Source organism: Paroedura picta, chromosome 7 (genome assembly GCF_049243985.1).
Source record: "Paroedura picta isolate Pp20150507F chromosome 7, Ppicta_v3.0, whole genome shotgun sequence".
Classification (NCBI taxonomy): domain Eukaryota; kingdom Metazoa; phylum Chordata; class Lepidosauria; order Squamata; family Gekkonidae; genus Paroedura; species Paroedura picta.
This window is the reverse complement of record NC_135375.1, coordinates 122,270,858-122,285,825: the sequence shown is the minus strand read 5'-3', so window position 1 is coordinate 122,285,825 and position 14,968 is coordinate 122,270,858. Positions and strand designations below refer to the sequence as shown.

The 14,968-nt window shown below is 48.2% G+C and overlaps 1 protein-coding gene across 1 annotated transcript in view; it reads right to left on the bottom strand.

Annotated features, from left to right (window-relative positions):
* LOC143841643 (ovostatin-like) overlaps positions 1 to 14,745 on the bottom strand; it is a 61,042-nt gene extending 46,297 nt beyond the window's left edge. The window contains exons 1-3 of the mRNA XM_077346259.1: positions 14,723 to 14,745; positions 14,532 to 14,603; positions 9,450 to 9,633 (exon numbers count right to left, since the gene is read on the bottom strand). Coding sequence (XP_077202374.1) covers positions 9,450 to 9,633; positions 14,532 to 14,596 — 249 coding nt within the window. The 5' untranslated portion in view covers positions 14,597 to 14,603; positions 14,723 to 14,745. The remainder of the gene's footprint in view (positions 1 to 9,449; positions 9,634 to 14,531; positions 14,604 to 14,722) is intronic.
* Between the last annotated feature and the right edge of the window lie 223 nt (positions 14,746 to 14,968).

Genomic DNA, 14,968 nt, shown 5'->3' with positions numbered 1-14,968 from the left:
ACCCCTGCTCTAGAGGTTTGACCGAATTGTGGCTCTGTCCCTGTTTGCATTTCTGGGCAGCTCCTTTTCCTCCCCCGCAAAGACGGTTCAGCTGTTCCTTTCCCCGTTATCCCCCCAACCCCGCTAGCCTCTCTCAAGCATTACAACTTCTGCTTCCACGTTTTAGGCAGACACTACTCATCTCCCCCCCCCATGCCCACTACTAAGCCCCCTTCTTGCCCAGCCACCTATGTATGCCCAGTAACACCTGCAAGCCCAGCTGCCCACACTGCCTTTCTACCCTTTCCTTATAAAACCAGAGTCCAGTAGCACCTTTAAGACCAACAACGATTTATTCAAGGTGTGAGCCCGCCTTGAATCAATCTTTGTTGGTCTTCAAGGTGCTCCTGGACTCTGATGTTATTGTGCTCCTTCAGACCAACATGGCCACCCACTTGAATCTACCCTTTCCTTAATGAGGCTGGTTACTGGGTGCAGCTAGGAGGGCCGTGGCCACCAAGAACACCGATGCCTTGTGCACCGTCCCCATGCCCGTGTCCAGCAGTGGGAGGCAGCCCAGGAGACAAAGCGCCCACGAGCAGGTGGTACAAGGACTAACAACAGGCCTGAGAGAAACTGGCATGAAAAGTAGGGCAGCCAGTCTCAAGGGGGGTGCTGGAGATCTACGGGGATCCACAACTGGCAAGATGGATGCTTCAGAAGGGGGACTCTGTGGCTTTCTATCACACTGAGGTCTCTCCCCGACTCAGTCCCTGCCCCCCTCAGGCTCCACCCCCCAAATCTAGGAAACAACAAAAGGGAGGGAATCTCAGTGGTTGAGCAGCCAAAACATGAAATAAATTTATTACACAGTGCACAAAAACTTAAAAGGGTCCCCTTTTCCTCTGGGTGCCTGAACATCTTGGTCCCCCCATTCCCCCCTCGTAAAGGTTGTCTTAAGTTGAGACTATGGTTGCCAGCTGTGGCAGTTGTATTATTATATTCTAGTAAATAGTAAATGGGGTTCTTAATGGGCTTCTTAATAGGATTTTATTGTATGATATTGTACGGATGGGTTATGTAACCCGCCGCGAGCCGGCCTCTGAGAGCAGCAGGCTATAAATCCCATTAATTAATTAATAAAATAAGGATTTAAAACGTACAAAAAGGTCAGTATGCAGCAAGAAGTTTAAGTTGCGTGTCCTATTAGATCTCAGTAACGGCTGCACAGGACCAATGCATTTCGGCTCAGAGGTCTAAATCAGTAATTCTCAATCTGGCTCCCTGGAGGGCCCTGGCACATTTGAAGGGGGCCGCAGTCTGTGGGAAGGGGAGCCCAAAGGATTTATGGGGGTCCCTAAGAACTGAACCAGTGAAATGCCCTTTTTGTCACGTACGCCGGTGTCATGACTTCCTAGAAAGTCCAACCTCCGTCAAGGGAAAGAAAAAGAAATCATGTAATCCGTACCTTTGTGTGTGCATTCAAGAAAAAAAAAATGACAGCAGTAAAAACCAGCAGAAAAAATTCTCCTGGTTGAAAGTTCTAGAATTCTGTCTTGCATTTATATAAGGCAAGGTTTGTGGAGTATATTTATTTCACTCTTGGCTTTCTAGCCTCCTCTCAGCTACCTCTTTAGAAATGCTAATAGATTCAGGAAAACACAATGAGATAATCAAGCCCTCCCCCCTTCTGCAATCCGGAAGGAGTCTCAAAGTGGCTTACAATCCCCTTCCCTTCCTCTCCCCACAATAGGTGGGCAGGGGAGGGCAAGAGAGCTCTGAGAGAACTGTGACTGGCCCAAAGTTACCCAGTTGAGTGCATGTGGAGGGGCATGGGGAATCAAACCCTGTTCTCCAGATTAGAAGCCACTGCTGTTAATTACTACTATGCCAAGCTGGCTTTCATTAACGAATGATGTTACCTATGAGTATGAAACTGGCCTTGACCAGGGCCAGGGATTTTTCAGTCCTGGCCTCGACCTGGTGGAATGAGCTCCCAGAAGAGCTGAGGGCCCTGGCAGAGCTGTCAATGGTACTCAGGGCCTGCAAGACAGGCCAGGCCAGGCCAGGATGATCAGGTCCCTCCCCATGTAGGCCCTGTAGAGGCACCGCCTCTGGTCACTGGGCACAGATTCTTCTCCGGTGGCTGATGGTGGTTATTGGGAATTGATTGGGGGAGGGGTGCGGTTTTTTAGATTTGTTTTTCTCACCACTGAGGTTATTGTTGTTCTCTTTATGGGCTTGTATCACATTGTTTTATCATGTTGTACTGTACTCTTTCATTGTAAACCGCCACAAGCTGGACTGGCTTCAGGAGTGGCAGGGATAAATCCAGATATAAATAAATGAAAAGGAGGTGGAGGAAGGAAAGTGTCTCTGTGGAGCCCCGCTCTCTACTGAGCCTAGGGTGGGGATGGGGGTGGCTCCAGTTACTGCAAGGGGGACTTGCCAGAGAGCCTCTTTTTAAATAATATTTCTGGGTGCATCTTTAGCAAATCCCGGCTAGGCCGTGTCTCCTCTAATTGCTGGTTTCCCCATAATATATTTAGGAGACAAATCTATTTCTGGTAGGAACAGAAGTGGCTCCTGGAGGAGGTCCAGAGTGGTTGGAACAAGTTCACCAAGTAGCTATGGATCCAGCAGTATAATGTTTGGAGACTCTTTTGAGCAAGTTATCTGGAAGCAACACAGATAATTTAGGCTCTGGTCACTGCAGGGCAGACAGGGGCTCCAAGAAGCAGTTAGACAGCTTGTGGCTCCAGGGAAGTTTGGAGAAAGACTTATGGAGTTGGCTTCTGGCCTGATTCTGCACTTGCTTCCCCCCACCCCACCCCAATGTCGATCCTGATGAATTCAGATAGATTTGAACCCAAGTCCCCGCCCGTAAACTTGAAACAGAAACCCATCTGCACTTGAGCAGATCCTAAAGTAGCGAGCAGATCCTAAAGGAGCGAGTGGGCGAGCAGGTGTGGGGAGAGCCGAACTGAGCCAACAGCAGCCTCTCATAGAATGAGGCAAATCTCTGCTGCGAGGATTCTGGAGCACAGTCACCTTAAACCTTACAAAAAATTAATCCTGGGAGGAAAATCTTGCAACCAAGAACTAGGAAGCCAATCTAGGACAGCCTGTTTCTCTACCTCAGCAGGGAGGAGGTTATTCCGGCAAAACACAGATCAGCACTTTAACACTCAAAGCGGCTTGATCAATTATACCGAGTTTTCTCCGCTCCCGGATATTGTGGGGGAAAGGCAGGGTCACCACAGTTCAATCAGATTGGTTGCAAGGGGAAAATTTAAATCGCCCAAAATCAAAATGGAGATCGAATTCAGTGTAGGCGGCAGGGATTTAATCGACCTGGGATGGGAATAAAAGCCGTGGCGTTCCGTGGGCAGTGCATCTGGGAATCAAGAGGACCAGGCAACAGCTCCTGGTGAACTTCTACAGGCCCTTGTTAGCACGGGATGTCAGAGAATATTGTAGGGCCTGCCCAACTTGCCAGAGAGTGGGCAAGGGGGGCTGCAGGACAAAGGGGGCTACCGCCCCTTCCTAAGATGGGAGAGGCATTTCAGTGGGCGGACACTGAGATAATTGGACCTTTCCCAAAATCTACGCAGAGAGGAAAGAAGTTCATTTTAATTTTGGTTGGCCATGCAGCAGTAGCACTATCCTCAGCTGGTGCTCCGGTAATAGTCACAGTTTTTCATCAATTAGCTTTTCCCATGGATATTTTAATAATAATAATAATAATAATAATAATAATAATAATAATAATAATAATAATAATAATAATAATAATAATAATAATAATAATAAAAACCTGCCCTTCCCTGGACAGCTCAGGGACAGCGATAACAGGTTTTAAAAACAATAAACATAAATTTACCCAATGTAGGCTTTAAAAAGGTTTTTAAGAAACCCCTTTTGATTTGTTTTCTGAGGGTTAGACAGTGGCGGATGTTTTTGTTGTTGCATGGATAGATTTTCAGGTAGGGAGACCAGGACCTTTTCTGCACTGGGGAGTTTGATGCCATGGCTCCCATGAGGGAGCACAAGTCTGGGGGGAGGGGAGGAGGTGCACCAGACCAAATGCTCCCCTATGCAGGAGCAGGAAGAAACAAGGCAACCTGCTCCAGCTCAGACTCCAGCATGCAGCCTGGCGCAGAGTCTCCTGTGCGGAAATGGTCCAGCATCTATTTGATCTTATTTTCTGGCCTCAGCCCTAGGTCTGCCGGAACAGCTCTGTCATACAAGTCCTCCAGAACTGTTTAAGGTCCTGGAGGGTCCTGATATTATCAAGAAGAGCATTCCACCAGACTGGGGCTGTGGACAAAAAAGCACTGGCCCTGGTGGAGACCAGTTTTGGGGGGATTCTGAGTAGATTTTGACTACTCAGTCTTAAAGTTCTTTGAGGGACAGAGGGTGCAATTTCTTGTTGGAGTTGATGGAGTGTCTCTTGAAGTGCTGCGGGGTGAAGCAGCTTAAGACTGCTGCTTACCACTCCTGGTCAAATGGACTAACAGTGAGGTTCAATGGGACACTGCAGGGCTGTTGTGTATGTTGACTCTCAGCCCCAGGACTGGAACGAGAAGTTGCCACCGTTGTTGTTTGTCTATAGGGAAGTTCCTCATGAATTCACAGGGTTTTCACCTTTCCAATGCACAATTGGGAGAAAGGTCAAAGGGCCCCTGGATCTTGTACAGAAAAGCAGGGAGGAGACTTCCCCTAAGGCGAGGAGGTCAGTGGTGGACTGCCTCCTCCTGCCCTTTCAAGAGTGGCTGAAGGGGATGACTGTTCTCAGGGAGGATTTGGCCAAGCCCCAGGCAAGTCAGAGCAGCTGGCAGGATAAGATAGCCAGGTCTTGAACTTTTGAACTAGGTGACAGGGGGAAGGATTTTCTGCCTCTTTGCAGCTGAAAGCTGTGGGAGGGACCTCACCTGACTGTGGTTAGGCTGAATGGTGTTACCTATGGAATTTCTGTGGAGAGATCAGGGGGAAAGACCAAGGTCATCAACATGAGTATGTTGAAACTAGGGGGAAAGCCCGTTGCACTCCGGAATACATTCGGTGCTAGATTGGGGGGTGGGGGTGAGGGGGGTGGAAAGAACTCTGTGGACGGCCTCTCCCTCCCCCCAGGACCTGGAAAGGCTGCAGGCTGGAGGCCCCCGGGAAGGGAACTCACTGGCAGGGGCAGCTCTCATGCGGCAGGGATCTGCAGCCTCTGAGGGAAATGGAAGGAGGAGGGAGTGGTTAGGGGTGGGAGACGGAAGGCGATTGGCTGGCCACTGGACAGATATGCAACCTGGTTGGACGAGGAGGCATTCAGGGGTGGGACAGCTGCCCTGAGTGGGTGTTAAGCTCTGAGTGGCACTTAAGCCATGAGACCAACTCCTCCTCCTAGTCCTTACCACAAATATTAAGTGGAAGAGAAGAGATTGTGCCTTGAATGGTAGATGATTCTGAGTGTAACTAGGAGGGAAGAAAGATTCAGATGGGTAGTCATGTTGGTCTGAAGCAGCAGAACCAAGTTTGAGTCCAGTGGGCCCTTTAAGACTAACCAAGTTTTATTCAAGGTATATACTTTTGTGTGCATGCATGCTTCTCCAGATACAATAAAACAAAACTCCTTAAACTGAATTACAAGTCATTACAACACTCATGACCATGGAACCACCTGGGCTTAATAGAGATATTGGCTTCTTAACTAACAACACATGCTCAATCCCTCAGATCTCATTTACACTCAGAGCTAAACTTTGTTGGTCTTAAAGGGGCCACTGGACACAAACAGTTCTCATATCTATTGTTAATTCCTTTATTATCTGCATGCCAATTGCAGCTATTACATAGCCTATTCTGATCTTAGTTGTGTTTATTTCTCAGTTACTTATGGATCTTGAATCTAATTAGCTGTTCCAGGCAACTAACCCCTCCTATATATATATATATATAACATTTCAATGGAACTATTTCTATGTAAGTGATGGCGCATGCATCTACACATGCATCTGGAACCACCCAGTCCCAGCTTATACCCAGAACTGAACGGTGTTGGTCTTGGGAGTGCCACTGCTCTCAAGCTTCGTTCGTGCATTCTCAGCAGATTTGTATGATAGTTTACTGCTGTCATAACTGCCCTCCCGATTTCTGTGGGAGTGTTGACTTAGAGGTTTAACAGGCCTCCACCCTCCCTACCCCCACATTCCTTTCATTTTTTTCTGTGCCTTCCCTCTCACCCCCATCCCATGGTTCATTACCTGTAGAGACTCTTTCCCCTGATGTGAAGAGCTCTCTCTTATCTGTCCATGTCCTTGGTTTGCATAGTAGGAGCTAGAAATTTATTGCTGAAAACAACAGGGGAGACAGACTGGAGATCTCCTAGATTTGCACCCTTTAGATCAAAAGCTTTCCCTACGTGAACTAGATTTCCCACCTAAACAGCCCCCCCCCCAAGGGGGCTATCCATGCTTGTCTCTGTCAGTGTTCCTGTTCTTGCCATGCTTTATCCCACTTTGCCGTCAATAAAAACTGAGTTCTTTGCACTGCCTGTGTATGGGGCAGTTCCCTGCGAGGGGTCTCTTCTGGTCAGCTGGACTAGCCCACAGTTCGTGGCAACTGCCTTCACAGATCTGTATGCTAATTTATTGCCATTCTCTGATCATAATTGCCTTAATTCAGTCTCATCTATAATCACCCAGTTTCTTATGTATGCAACCAGCCCTTCCTCACAACTAAATCTCCTACCCTCTCTTTACCCATATGGGAGGGGTGAGGAAATCTTGTTTTATTGTATTTGAAGAAGTGTGCATGCGCAAGGAAGCTTGTACCTTGAATAAAAGATTGTTGGTCCTGAAGGTACCACTGGACTCAAACTCTGTTTTAGGAGGGAAGAAGGAGATGAGGAGCTGAACGACAACCTTGTGGGTGTTCGGGCTCATTTTTCGGAACCAGCTCAGTGGGAGGAGCTGGCGTGACTAACGGTAATGCCCATGCAGAACAAAGAGAATCCTTTCTGTCCTATATTGGTTTGAGGAATTAAGGCGAACAAGTTTGGCTGGAGACAGAATGGACACAGTCTCATGGGCTTAGCCAGTGCCTTCCTTCCAGAGCAAATGGTGAGGTCCTGGCAGATGTGGGGAGGGATTTGGAAGAGAGGTTGAGGTTGGGAGTGAGCCAGCCCTCAGTAAGCTCATGGGTGGCTTCCTGTTGTCCAGTGGCCAAGTCAAATGGCTTGATTAGGCTTTGTGTGGATTACCAAAAAAGTAATAGGATTACAAAACCGGATGCTCATCCCATGTCCTGGCAGATGCTTTGTTTGACATGCCTCAGTCTGCCACGGTAAAGATTACTGGCAGATGGAACCGGGGCCAGAAGCAAGGGCTAAGTCTACCTTTATTACTCCTGGTAGACTGCATGAGTTTATGCGGCTACCCTTTGGGCTTGGAAATACACCTGCACCCTTTGACTGGCTGGTGAATAACTTGGAGAGTAGGGCCTCAGAGTTTGCAGCAGCTTGCATTGCATGACATTGCCATTTTTGGCAAGGGCTTGTATTTGCACTTGGAACATTTAGCAAGGGTGCTGGGTGCCATCCAGAGGGCAGGTCGAGTTGAACAAATGGTTTACTTGGGACATGGAGTCGGGCCTGGAAACATCAAACCAACGTGGGGCAAGGTAGAGGCAATCCAAAATTGGGGTCCCCTGAAGAACAAAAGGCAGGCCACGACTTTCCTGGGCTTGGCTAACTACTACAGACTGTATAGCTGATCCCTTCTCTTCGGACCTCTTTGGACCCTTCTCTTTGGGCCTGTCGGGCTGCTTTTGATCGATTAAAGAGAGCTTTGATTTCCCTGCCCATCCTCCAAGCTCCCGACTTTGAAAAGTGGTTCTTTGTTGCAACCAATGCCTCAGGCTATGAATTGGGGCCATTCTGGTGCAAGATTGGAGTGGAACCCAACATCCCATAGGATACTTAAGCAGGAAATTCATCCCTCAGGAGAGAAAGCTGTCCTCAGTGCAAAAGGAGTGTTTGGTGATCAGATGGGCACGAGACATACGGTTTATTTGTGGGGGCAAGAACTGACCCCCTTCACAGACCACTCTTCCCTGCAATGGCTACAGACAGGGAAGAACTCCAATACAGGTGCAGAGGTGGCCTTGTAAGAATCAGGAGTTCAACATAAAAACGGAATACATTGCTGGGTGCAAGAACATGGGTTGCGGATTTCCTTCCCAGGAAAATCACGGACTCTTAAAATTGAGTGATTATGATATAGGATCGTATGTTGCATAATTGTATGTATTTTCTCAAAGATGAAATATGTTATTTTATCTATTTCTTCTGACATTTGTTTGGATTCACTGCAGAGCAAGCTTTTGTGAAAGGATGCTCTTCTATGTGACACTTTGGAAGCGGCCGGTGTGAAAAAAAAATGCATTTTTTTCTGTGAAGGTTTGAATTGAGCATTTTAATAGTCCATCTGTCCCTCTGTGGGCAGACAACAGTCAGGAAAGAAAAGGGTTTTCAATCGTTTCAGAGCTCATCTAAGCTACCTATGAAGAAATGTGAATAGAGTCTGCTAAAGACAATGGGATGGACAAGCCCTCTTCATCTTCTCCAAGCAGAAAACAGAGATTTGGACTTTTTAAATGCTAGAGAGACTCCAAGAAGGAGATTCCTAGGAAATGAATCTCTGACCTGGGCCGACCTGGTCAGTGACTGAAGAAACAACTATGATAAACTCCTTGCAGAAAGGAGGAGGCCTCTTTTGGTGCAGGATACATCACAGGATACAGAACTCTTAACTGAGGTCAGGAGCAGGCAGCCATTGACCATGCACTCTCCTGGGAAGCTGAAGGAAACTCTGTAGAGATCTCTATTTTCCTAAGTGAAGAAGACTGTCCTATTTCCTAAGACATGATAGGGCAGGTATAGAGAGTGGGACAGAGGATTTGCATTTTACCTAATTCTTTTGCATCCCTTGCTCAGTCTGGTGCTGTGCTAAAAGTATGCTTATAAAGTTTTCCACTTTAATAAATATTTTATAACATTGGATACTGGTAGTAGTTCTTTGTACCACATAAATCTCCATTGTCTTGGGCTCGCTGCTTTAAAATATGCTCGAGGAGAAAAGCTGGCAGTTGGCAAGCAGCTATTCCTTCAGGGATGCGCAAAGCGGTAAACCGTCCTCATTGTGACCAAGCCGTGGTCAGCAGGAGACACGGACGTGAGGCTTCAGGTGTGAGAAGGGAAACTGCTAGTCGTGACCCTCCCAGTGGGCAATTCCATACACAGGTCACGTGGCAGCAGTGAATGATTACTTGAGCAAGAGACAAACCTCTCTAGGTCCTAGGGAAAACTTGGAGTGGGCAGGGTGGATTAGGACTTGCAGGCCAGATGGGGCCTGCTTGGCTGCACAAGCCATGCACGTATTTTCCACCAAACAACATAAGCAAGAACTAAGATTCTTTACCGTGAAGTTGAAACACTGAGAAAAGTGGCTCTCAGCCACAGGTCCTTCCCAAAGGTCATAGTGGTCCATGTTGTAGTCCAGCTCAATCTTCAAGGCAACTGACTCATTGAGGTTCTGAAGCTCGACACAGGCCTGGTTGGAAGTTTCGGAATGAAGGACTGCGGGCACGATGAGGACATATTGCCTGCAATTAAAGAATGAATCAAAGAGCGGTTGGGTTTGACCTCTGAAGTCCTAAGGGGTTTGGGACGAGGTCCATCTTCTCCCACCCAAAGAATTAAGATCATGAGGAGAGACCCTCCTGACTGTCCCACCCATCAAAGAGGCTACTTTGGTGAGCCCAGGAGAAAATGCCTTTCCTGTGGCAGCCCCACAATTATGGAACAACCTCCCCAGGGAGGGGCGACTGACCCCCTCACTTTCAGGGTTGCCAGTTCTGTGTTGGAAAAGACCTGAGGCAGGGGTAGTCAAACTGCGGCCCTCCAGATGTCCATAGACTACAATTCCCATGAGCCCCTGCCAGCGAATGCTGGCAGGAGCTCATGGGAATTGTAGTCCAGACATCTGTAGGGCCACAGTTTGACTACCCCTGACTTGGATGGAAGACCACCAAGAACGTTCAGGGTTACTATGCTAGAGATGCCATGCCCCATCCAGTGGGGGCATGGGTTTCTTGCGGCCGGGCTGCACTGTTTCAACCAATCAGCTGGCTAGCAGGGGAGAATTACTCCCACCCAAAAAAAGGGTGGAACACCCAACATTCCAGCAAAGGTCCTACATGACTTCAATGTGACTCAGATGTGACTATTATGGCTATGATCGTCATCATCACATTTTTATCCGCCCTTTCCCACAGGCTTAGGGCAGGTCACAACTGAATAAAGAAGAAGAAGACGAAGATGAAGATGAAGACGAAGACGAAGAAGAGATGGTTCTTATAAGCCACTTTTCGCTACCCGAAGGAGGCTCAAAGCGGCTTCCAATCACCTTCCCTTTCCTCTGCCCACCACAGACACCCTATGGCAGGGGTGGCCAAAGTGTGGCTCTCCAGATGCCCAGCTGGCAGGGGCTCATGGTAATTGTAGTCCATGGGCATCTGGAGAGCCAGACTTTGGCCACCCCTGTCCTATGAGGTTGCCATGAGACAGCTGCAACTTAAGAGCGCTTTCCGCCGCTTGAACCCAGAGGTCAAGAAGTGAAGGGACAATTGTGAACACACGACTGAAATCCAGCCCTATAATCCCCTCTAAGAATTACAGATGAGAATGCCGCCCTGTTGACTCACTAAGGGCCAGTTCACAGCGTGAAAGGTTTCATGAGATCCTGCGTCTCACCTTGTGACAAGAAGGTTCATGCCCTCCAGGTAGTAGTCAGTGAGCTTGCGAGTGACTGAATGTAATAGGAACTGGGCTTGCCTAAAGGGATCTCAGCCTCTCCTCCCATTCAGGCCTTTGCCATTCTTCTGTCCACCAGCTGAGAACTTGCCCCTTCAATGGAGCCAAGGAGCATATTCAGCTAGCAGAAACTGATTGTTTTCAGCCTGTGTGAACTGAAACAAGAACCTCAGGAGAAACAAGACTCCGCCATTTCATTGTTGGCCCCTTTCTTTTTAAAGGAATGCTTCGGCAACACAGGACCCACAGGTCTGAGAGCAGACTTCAGGCTCTGCTGAAAATGCCATTGCTTCAAGCGATCTCCTGAGATTTCTCAAATCTTTGCACTTAGAAGAAGAGTTGGTTCTTATATGCTACTTTTCTCTACCCGAAGGAGTCTCAAAGCAGCTTACAATCCCCTTCCCTTTCCTCTCCCCACAACAGACACCCTGTGGGGTGGGTGAGTCTGAGAGAGGCCTGATATTCCTGCTTGGTCAGAACAGCTTCATCAGTGCTGTGACTAGCCCAGGGTCACCCAGCTGGCTGCATATGGAGGAGCAGAATCAAACCCGGCATGCCAGATTAGAAGTCCGCACTCCTGACCACTATACGAAGCTGGCTCTCCCTACACCAAGCTGGCTCTTAAGGGGGCTAGTGAGATCTGTAGCTATCCCCTGGCCTTGACCCATTGCCCACTTTTTCACAGCCATGCTGCCTTCCTGCCACGAAATAAGCAGGGTGAGTGTAACTCAGGGACGAGGGAAAGGAGGCTAAATAAAACCGGCCAGAGCTTTTCGTTCCTTGTCCTGGGTGGTGGCATTTGGGGGCTGGGAAATAGGTTCAGAACCGATGAACGGAAGAACTTCCTTCCAGAATGTAATGGTGGAATTCACTGTCAGGGGTGGGGCAGGCTGACGGCCATGGACAGTGGTAGAGGGGGGCTTTTGACAGCTCCATGAAGGAGAGGTTAGTGAATGTCTACTGGCCATGAGGACTAGAGCCTCCACATCCAGAGGCAGTGGATCTCTGAATACCTCTGCAGGAAGTGGGACTGGAGAGAAATCCTATGAGAGGCAAACAACAGGAAAGAATGTCGATTGTAATGTAGTTTCTTCTGACCCAGGAGACTTTACAGAAACACTTCAAGTGTGTTCAGACTAGTAAATCCTTCCAAAACAAGCTTTGAATAGCTACCACCTTTGTGAAGGGCGTGAGCAGTTTCTGCTAGGCGTTTTTCTTAATACAATTTTTAATAGCTTTTATATAGATAGCAAGATAATTCAATTTCTGCCTTTATACCTGCAGGAATGAGGGTTTGACACCCCCCACCCATCTCCAAATTATATCGACCTCCACAGCACAATGTCCAGTTCCCCAGTTGGACTTTCCCACCCTCCATCTCATTATTCTGCACCCGATGGATAATGCACATTCAAGGTGCTTTTTTAGCTGGATTTCCCTTTGTGAAACAGGAAAATCTAATTACCCAAAGCGATCTCTCTCTCTCTCTCTCTCTCACACACACACATACACTTATTAACCACCTTTCTACCTTGCAGAACTCGTCAGCTTACAATATAAATAAAAGAAAGAGAGCAACACATATCAAACCCCCTAATTTAAAATCTCCATTTGGGACTGCCGATCACTACAAACTAAATTAGTCCAATGGCTCTAAAGAAAGCTGTCTTTGACTGCCTCCTGAAGATCGAATGCTGGTATCGGGCTTGTGGGACGTGATGCAGAACCCCAAGAGAAAGAGACAAGAGAAAGTCTTGGAGAAAGCTCAAGGCCCCCATGAAAGGAAGCCACAATTTGGGTTTGCCCTCCTTGGCTAGATCCAAAGACTGTGTCCGGAATGCAGTCTGCATCAAAGGGAAGGCACAGAGAGGAAGCTGCCTGTCTCTAGGGAAGAGGGTCCACGGGGCACCCATTCACCCCATGCTCCGGTTTCCTGAATCAGTCCTCCAGCAGCCCTCTCATCGATCACCCCATGCAAGCATGACTGCAAGAGGCCACAGAGGGGACAGATGCCCTGGAGGCAAAGTCCTTGAAATGCAAACATGGTCAGCTGGCTCAAGCAAGTGAGCCAAACCACACCCGGCCAAAGAAAGCACGTGATGTCAGGGCCCTTTCCTAGGAACTGGCGGCCTCCCCGCTTCCCCACGAACCCTTCAGCACCAAAGGCAGAAACAATATCCTCTGCGATGGGGAGGGGGTTACACTCTCTCCTTACAAAGGTATCAAAAATCAGCAACTTGACCGATGCTGCCTTTTCAAAGAGCAATTTTGCAGGCCTGGAAATGACAGTCAAACGGATTGATTTAAGTGCTTTTTCCTAGTCGGGAAACTGAAAATTGTGTTTGGGCATAATGAATAATTATAATAGTAATAATAATAATAATAATGTGTTGTTTTTACAGCCCGCCCTTCCTGTTTGATCAGGGCGAGTAACACCAACATACGATATACAGATACAAATGAAACCAAAATAAAACGCACAAGTTTTGGACGAGCATCATAGGCATTGCAACTCAGACATTTACATTATATGCTAGATGAAATCCTGGAGAACCAAGATCCACTTTGGGATTAAAACACACATAGAATGGCTTAGGCAGCACCAGTAGCTCTAACCATAGAGTTTCTGGACAGTCATTGAGATACTGGTTTTTACTGCCAATATCCCCCTGGAAGTGACAGGATGCTGCAGCTAACACCACAGAAGGAAATCTTTATTTTTCTTTTGCCCCTGCTGAGTGGCAACTGGAGCAGGACACTGGGGGTATCTCACCCCCACTGTGGGCTGGACAGTCCCATTCCATTGCCCAATCGTGGTCTGGGCCCAATGTACTTGGGGGACCGTCTATCTCCCTATGCCCCCCCCCCCGGGCTATTCACTTTGCAGGTTCAAATCGGTTGGTGATTTCCAGTTCACCTCACTGGGGCCAGGGCCTTTTGGCCCTACCCCCCCCCCCTGGTGGAATGAGCTCCCGGAAGGCCCCGTTGGAGCTAACCGACCTCAGCAGGGCCTGTAAGTCGGAACTCTGCTGCCAGGCATTTGGTAGAGGCCGGGTGGGCAGAAGGTCTTGCCCCTCCTCTAGTGTCTGCCACTGGCACCATCGTCCCTGGAGACTTGGCAGATCAGGGAAGGCAGGGTGGGCGGGGTCTTAGTTTGTTGTGGGATTTGGGAATCACAGGGTTTTATGTATTGTATTGTATTTTTTAAAAATCCGTTGCATCATATTTTATTGTTGTCAGCTGCCGCGAGCTGGCAGGTTGGGACCAGCAGCCTTTGTATAATAATAAATTTGGAAAAAATAAAGTCTCCAGGAATTTCCCATTGCAGAGTTGGCAACCCTTCAAATGACCCCACCTCTGCTCAGCTGCATCGCCCTAAGATGCCACTGGTGGAACGCTCATTCTGCTGTCCTGGGGCACATGACTCATCCGACCGCAGCATGTCTCGGGGCTTCCATGTGCCCGCCCAGGAGTTAAGAAACGACGAAAGATTTCAACGAATTTGAACAAACAAATGAAAGAAAGCAGAAGTAAAATGAGTGAACCTTGATATTGGCCTCCTTAAAGACAGCGTTGCTGAAAGGAAGAAAACGTTTTAAACAATAAATTCAGAACTAGGCGAAGAAGAAGAAGAAGAAGAAGAAGAAGAAGAAGAAGAAGAAGAAGAAGAAGAAGAAGAAATGCTTACGGCTCTGGAGACTTGGCACAACTCAAATGCAAGAAGGCCAGCAGCAGGAAAATCCGGGAGCCCATCTCTGCTCTGCAACAGAGAAAGACGAGAGGGAGTTATTGAGTCCCCTGGTATTTAAGCGGCTTTTGCCACTCACGGCCCCTCCTCTTCCTCAAAGCCCGGCTCTTTGTGTCAGGAAGGATATTTACATACTGCTGGCATTTCCTCCCTCTGGAGTCCCTTCTGGCCAGGCTCCTGCCTGCCTTTGTGTCCAGGGCCAGGTGATTCCACTATTGCACAGCCAGTTTCTTATCCTCCCCCGACGTCACCGGTTGGTCTGGTTCTCCGCCGAAGGGCTCGTCATTATCTGCCTGAGTTCATAGACTCACTCCAAACTTTTGGCCTAAATCTTTCGCAACAAGGACCAGGGAGGACCAGGGACACAGAAAGGACAG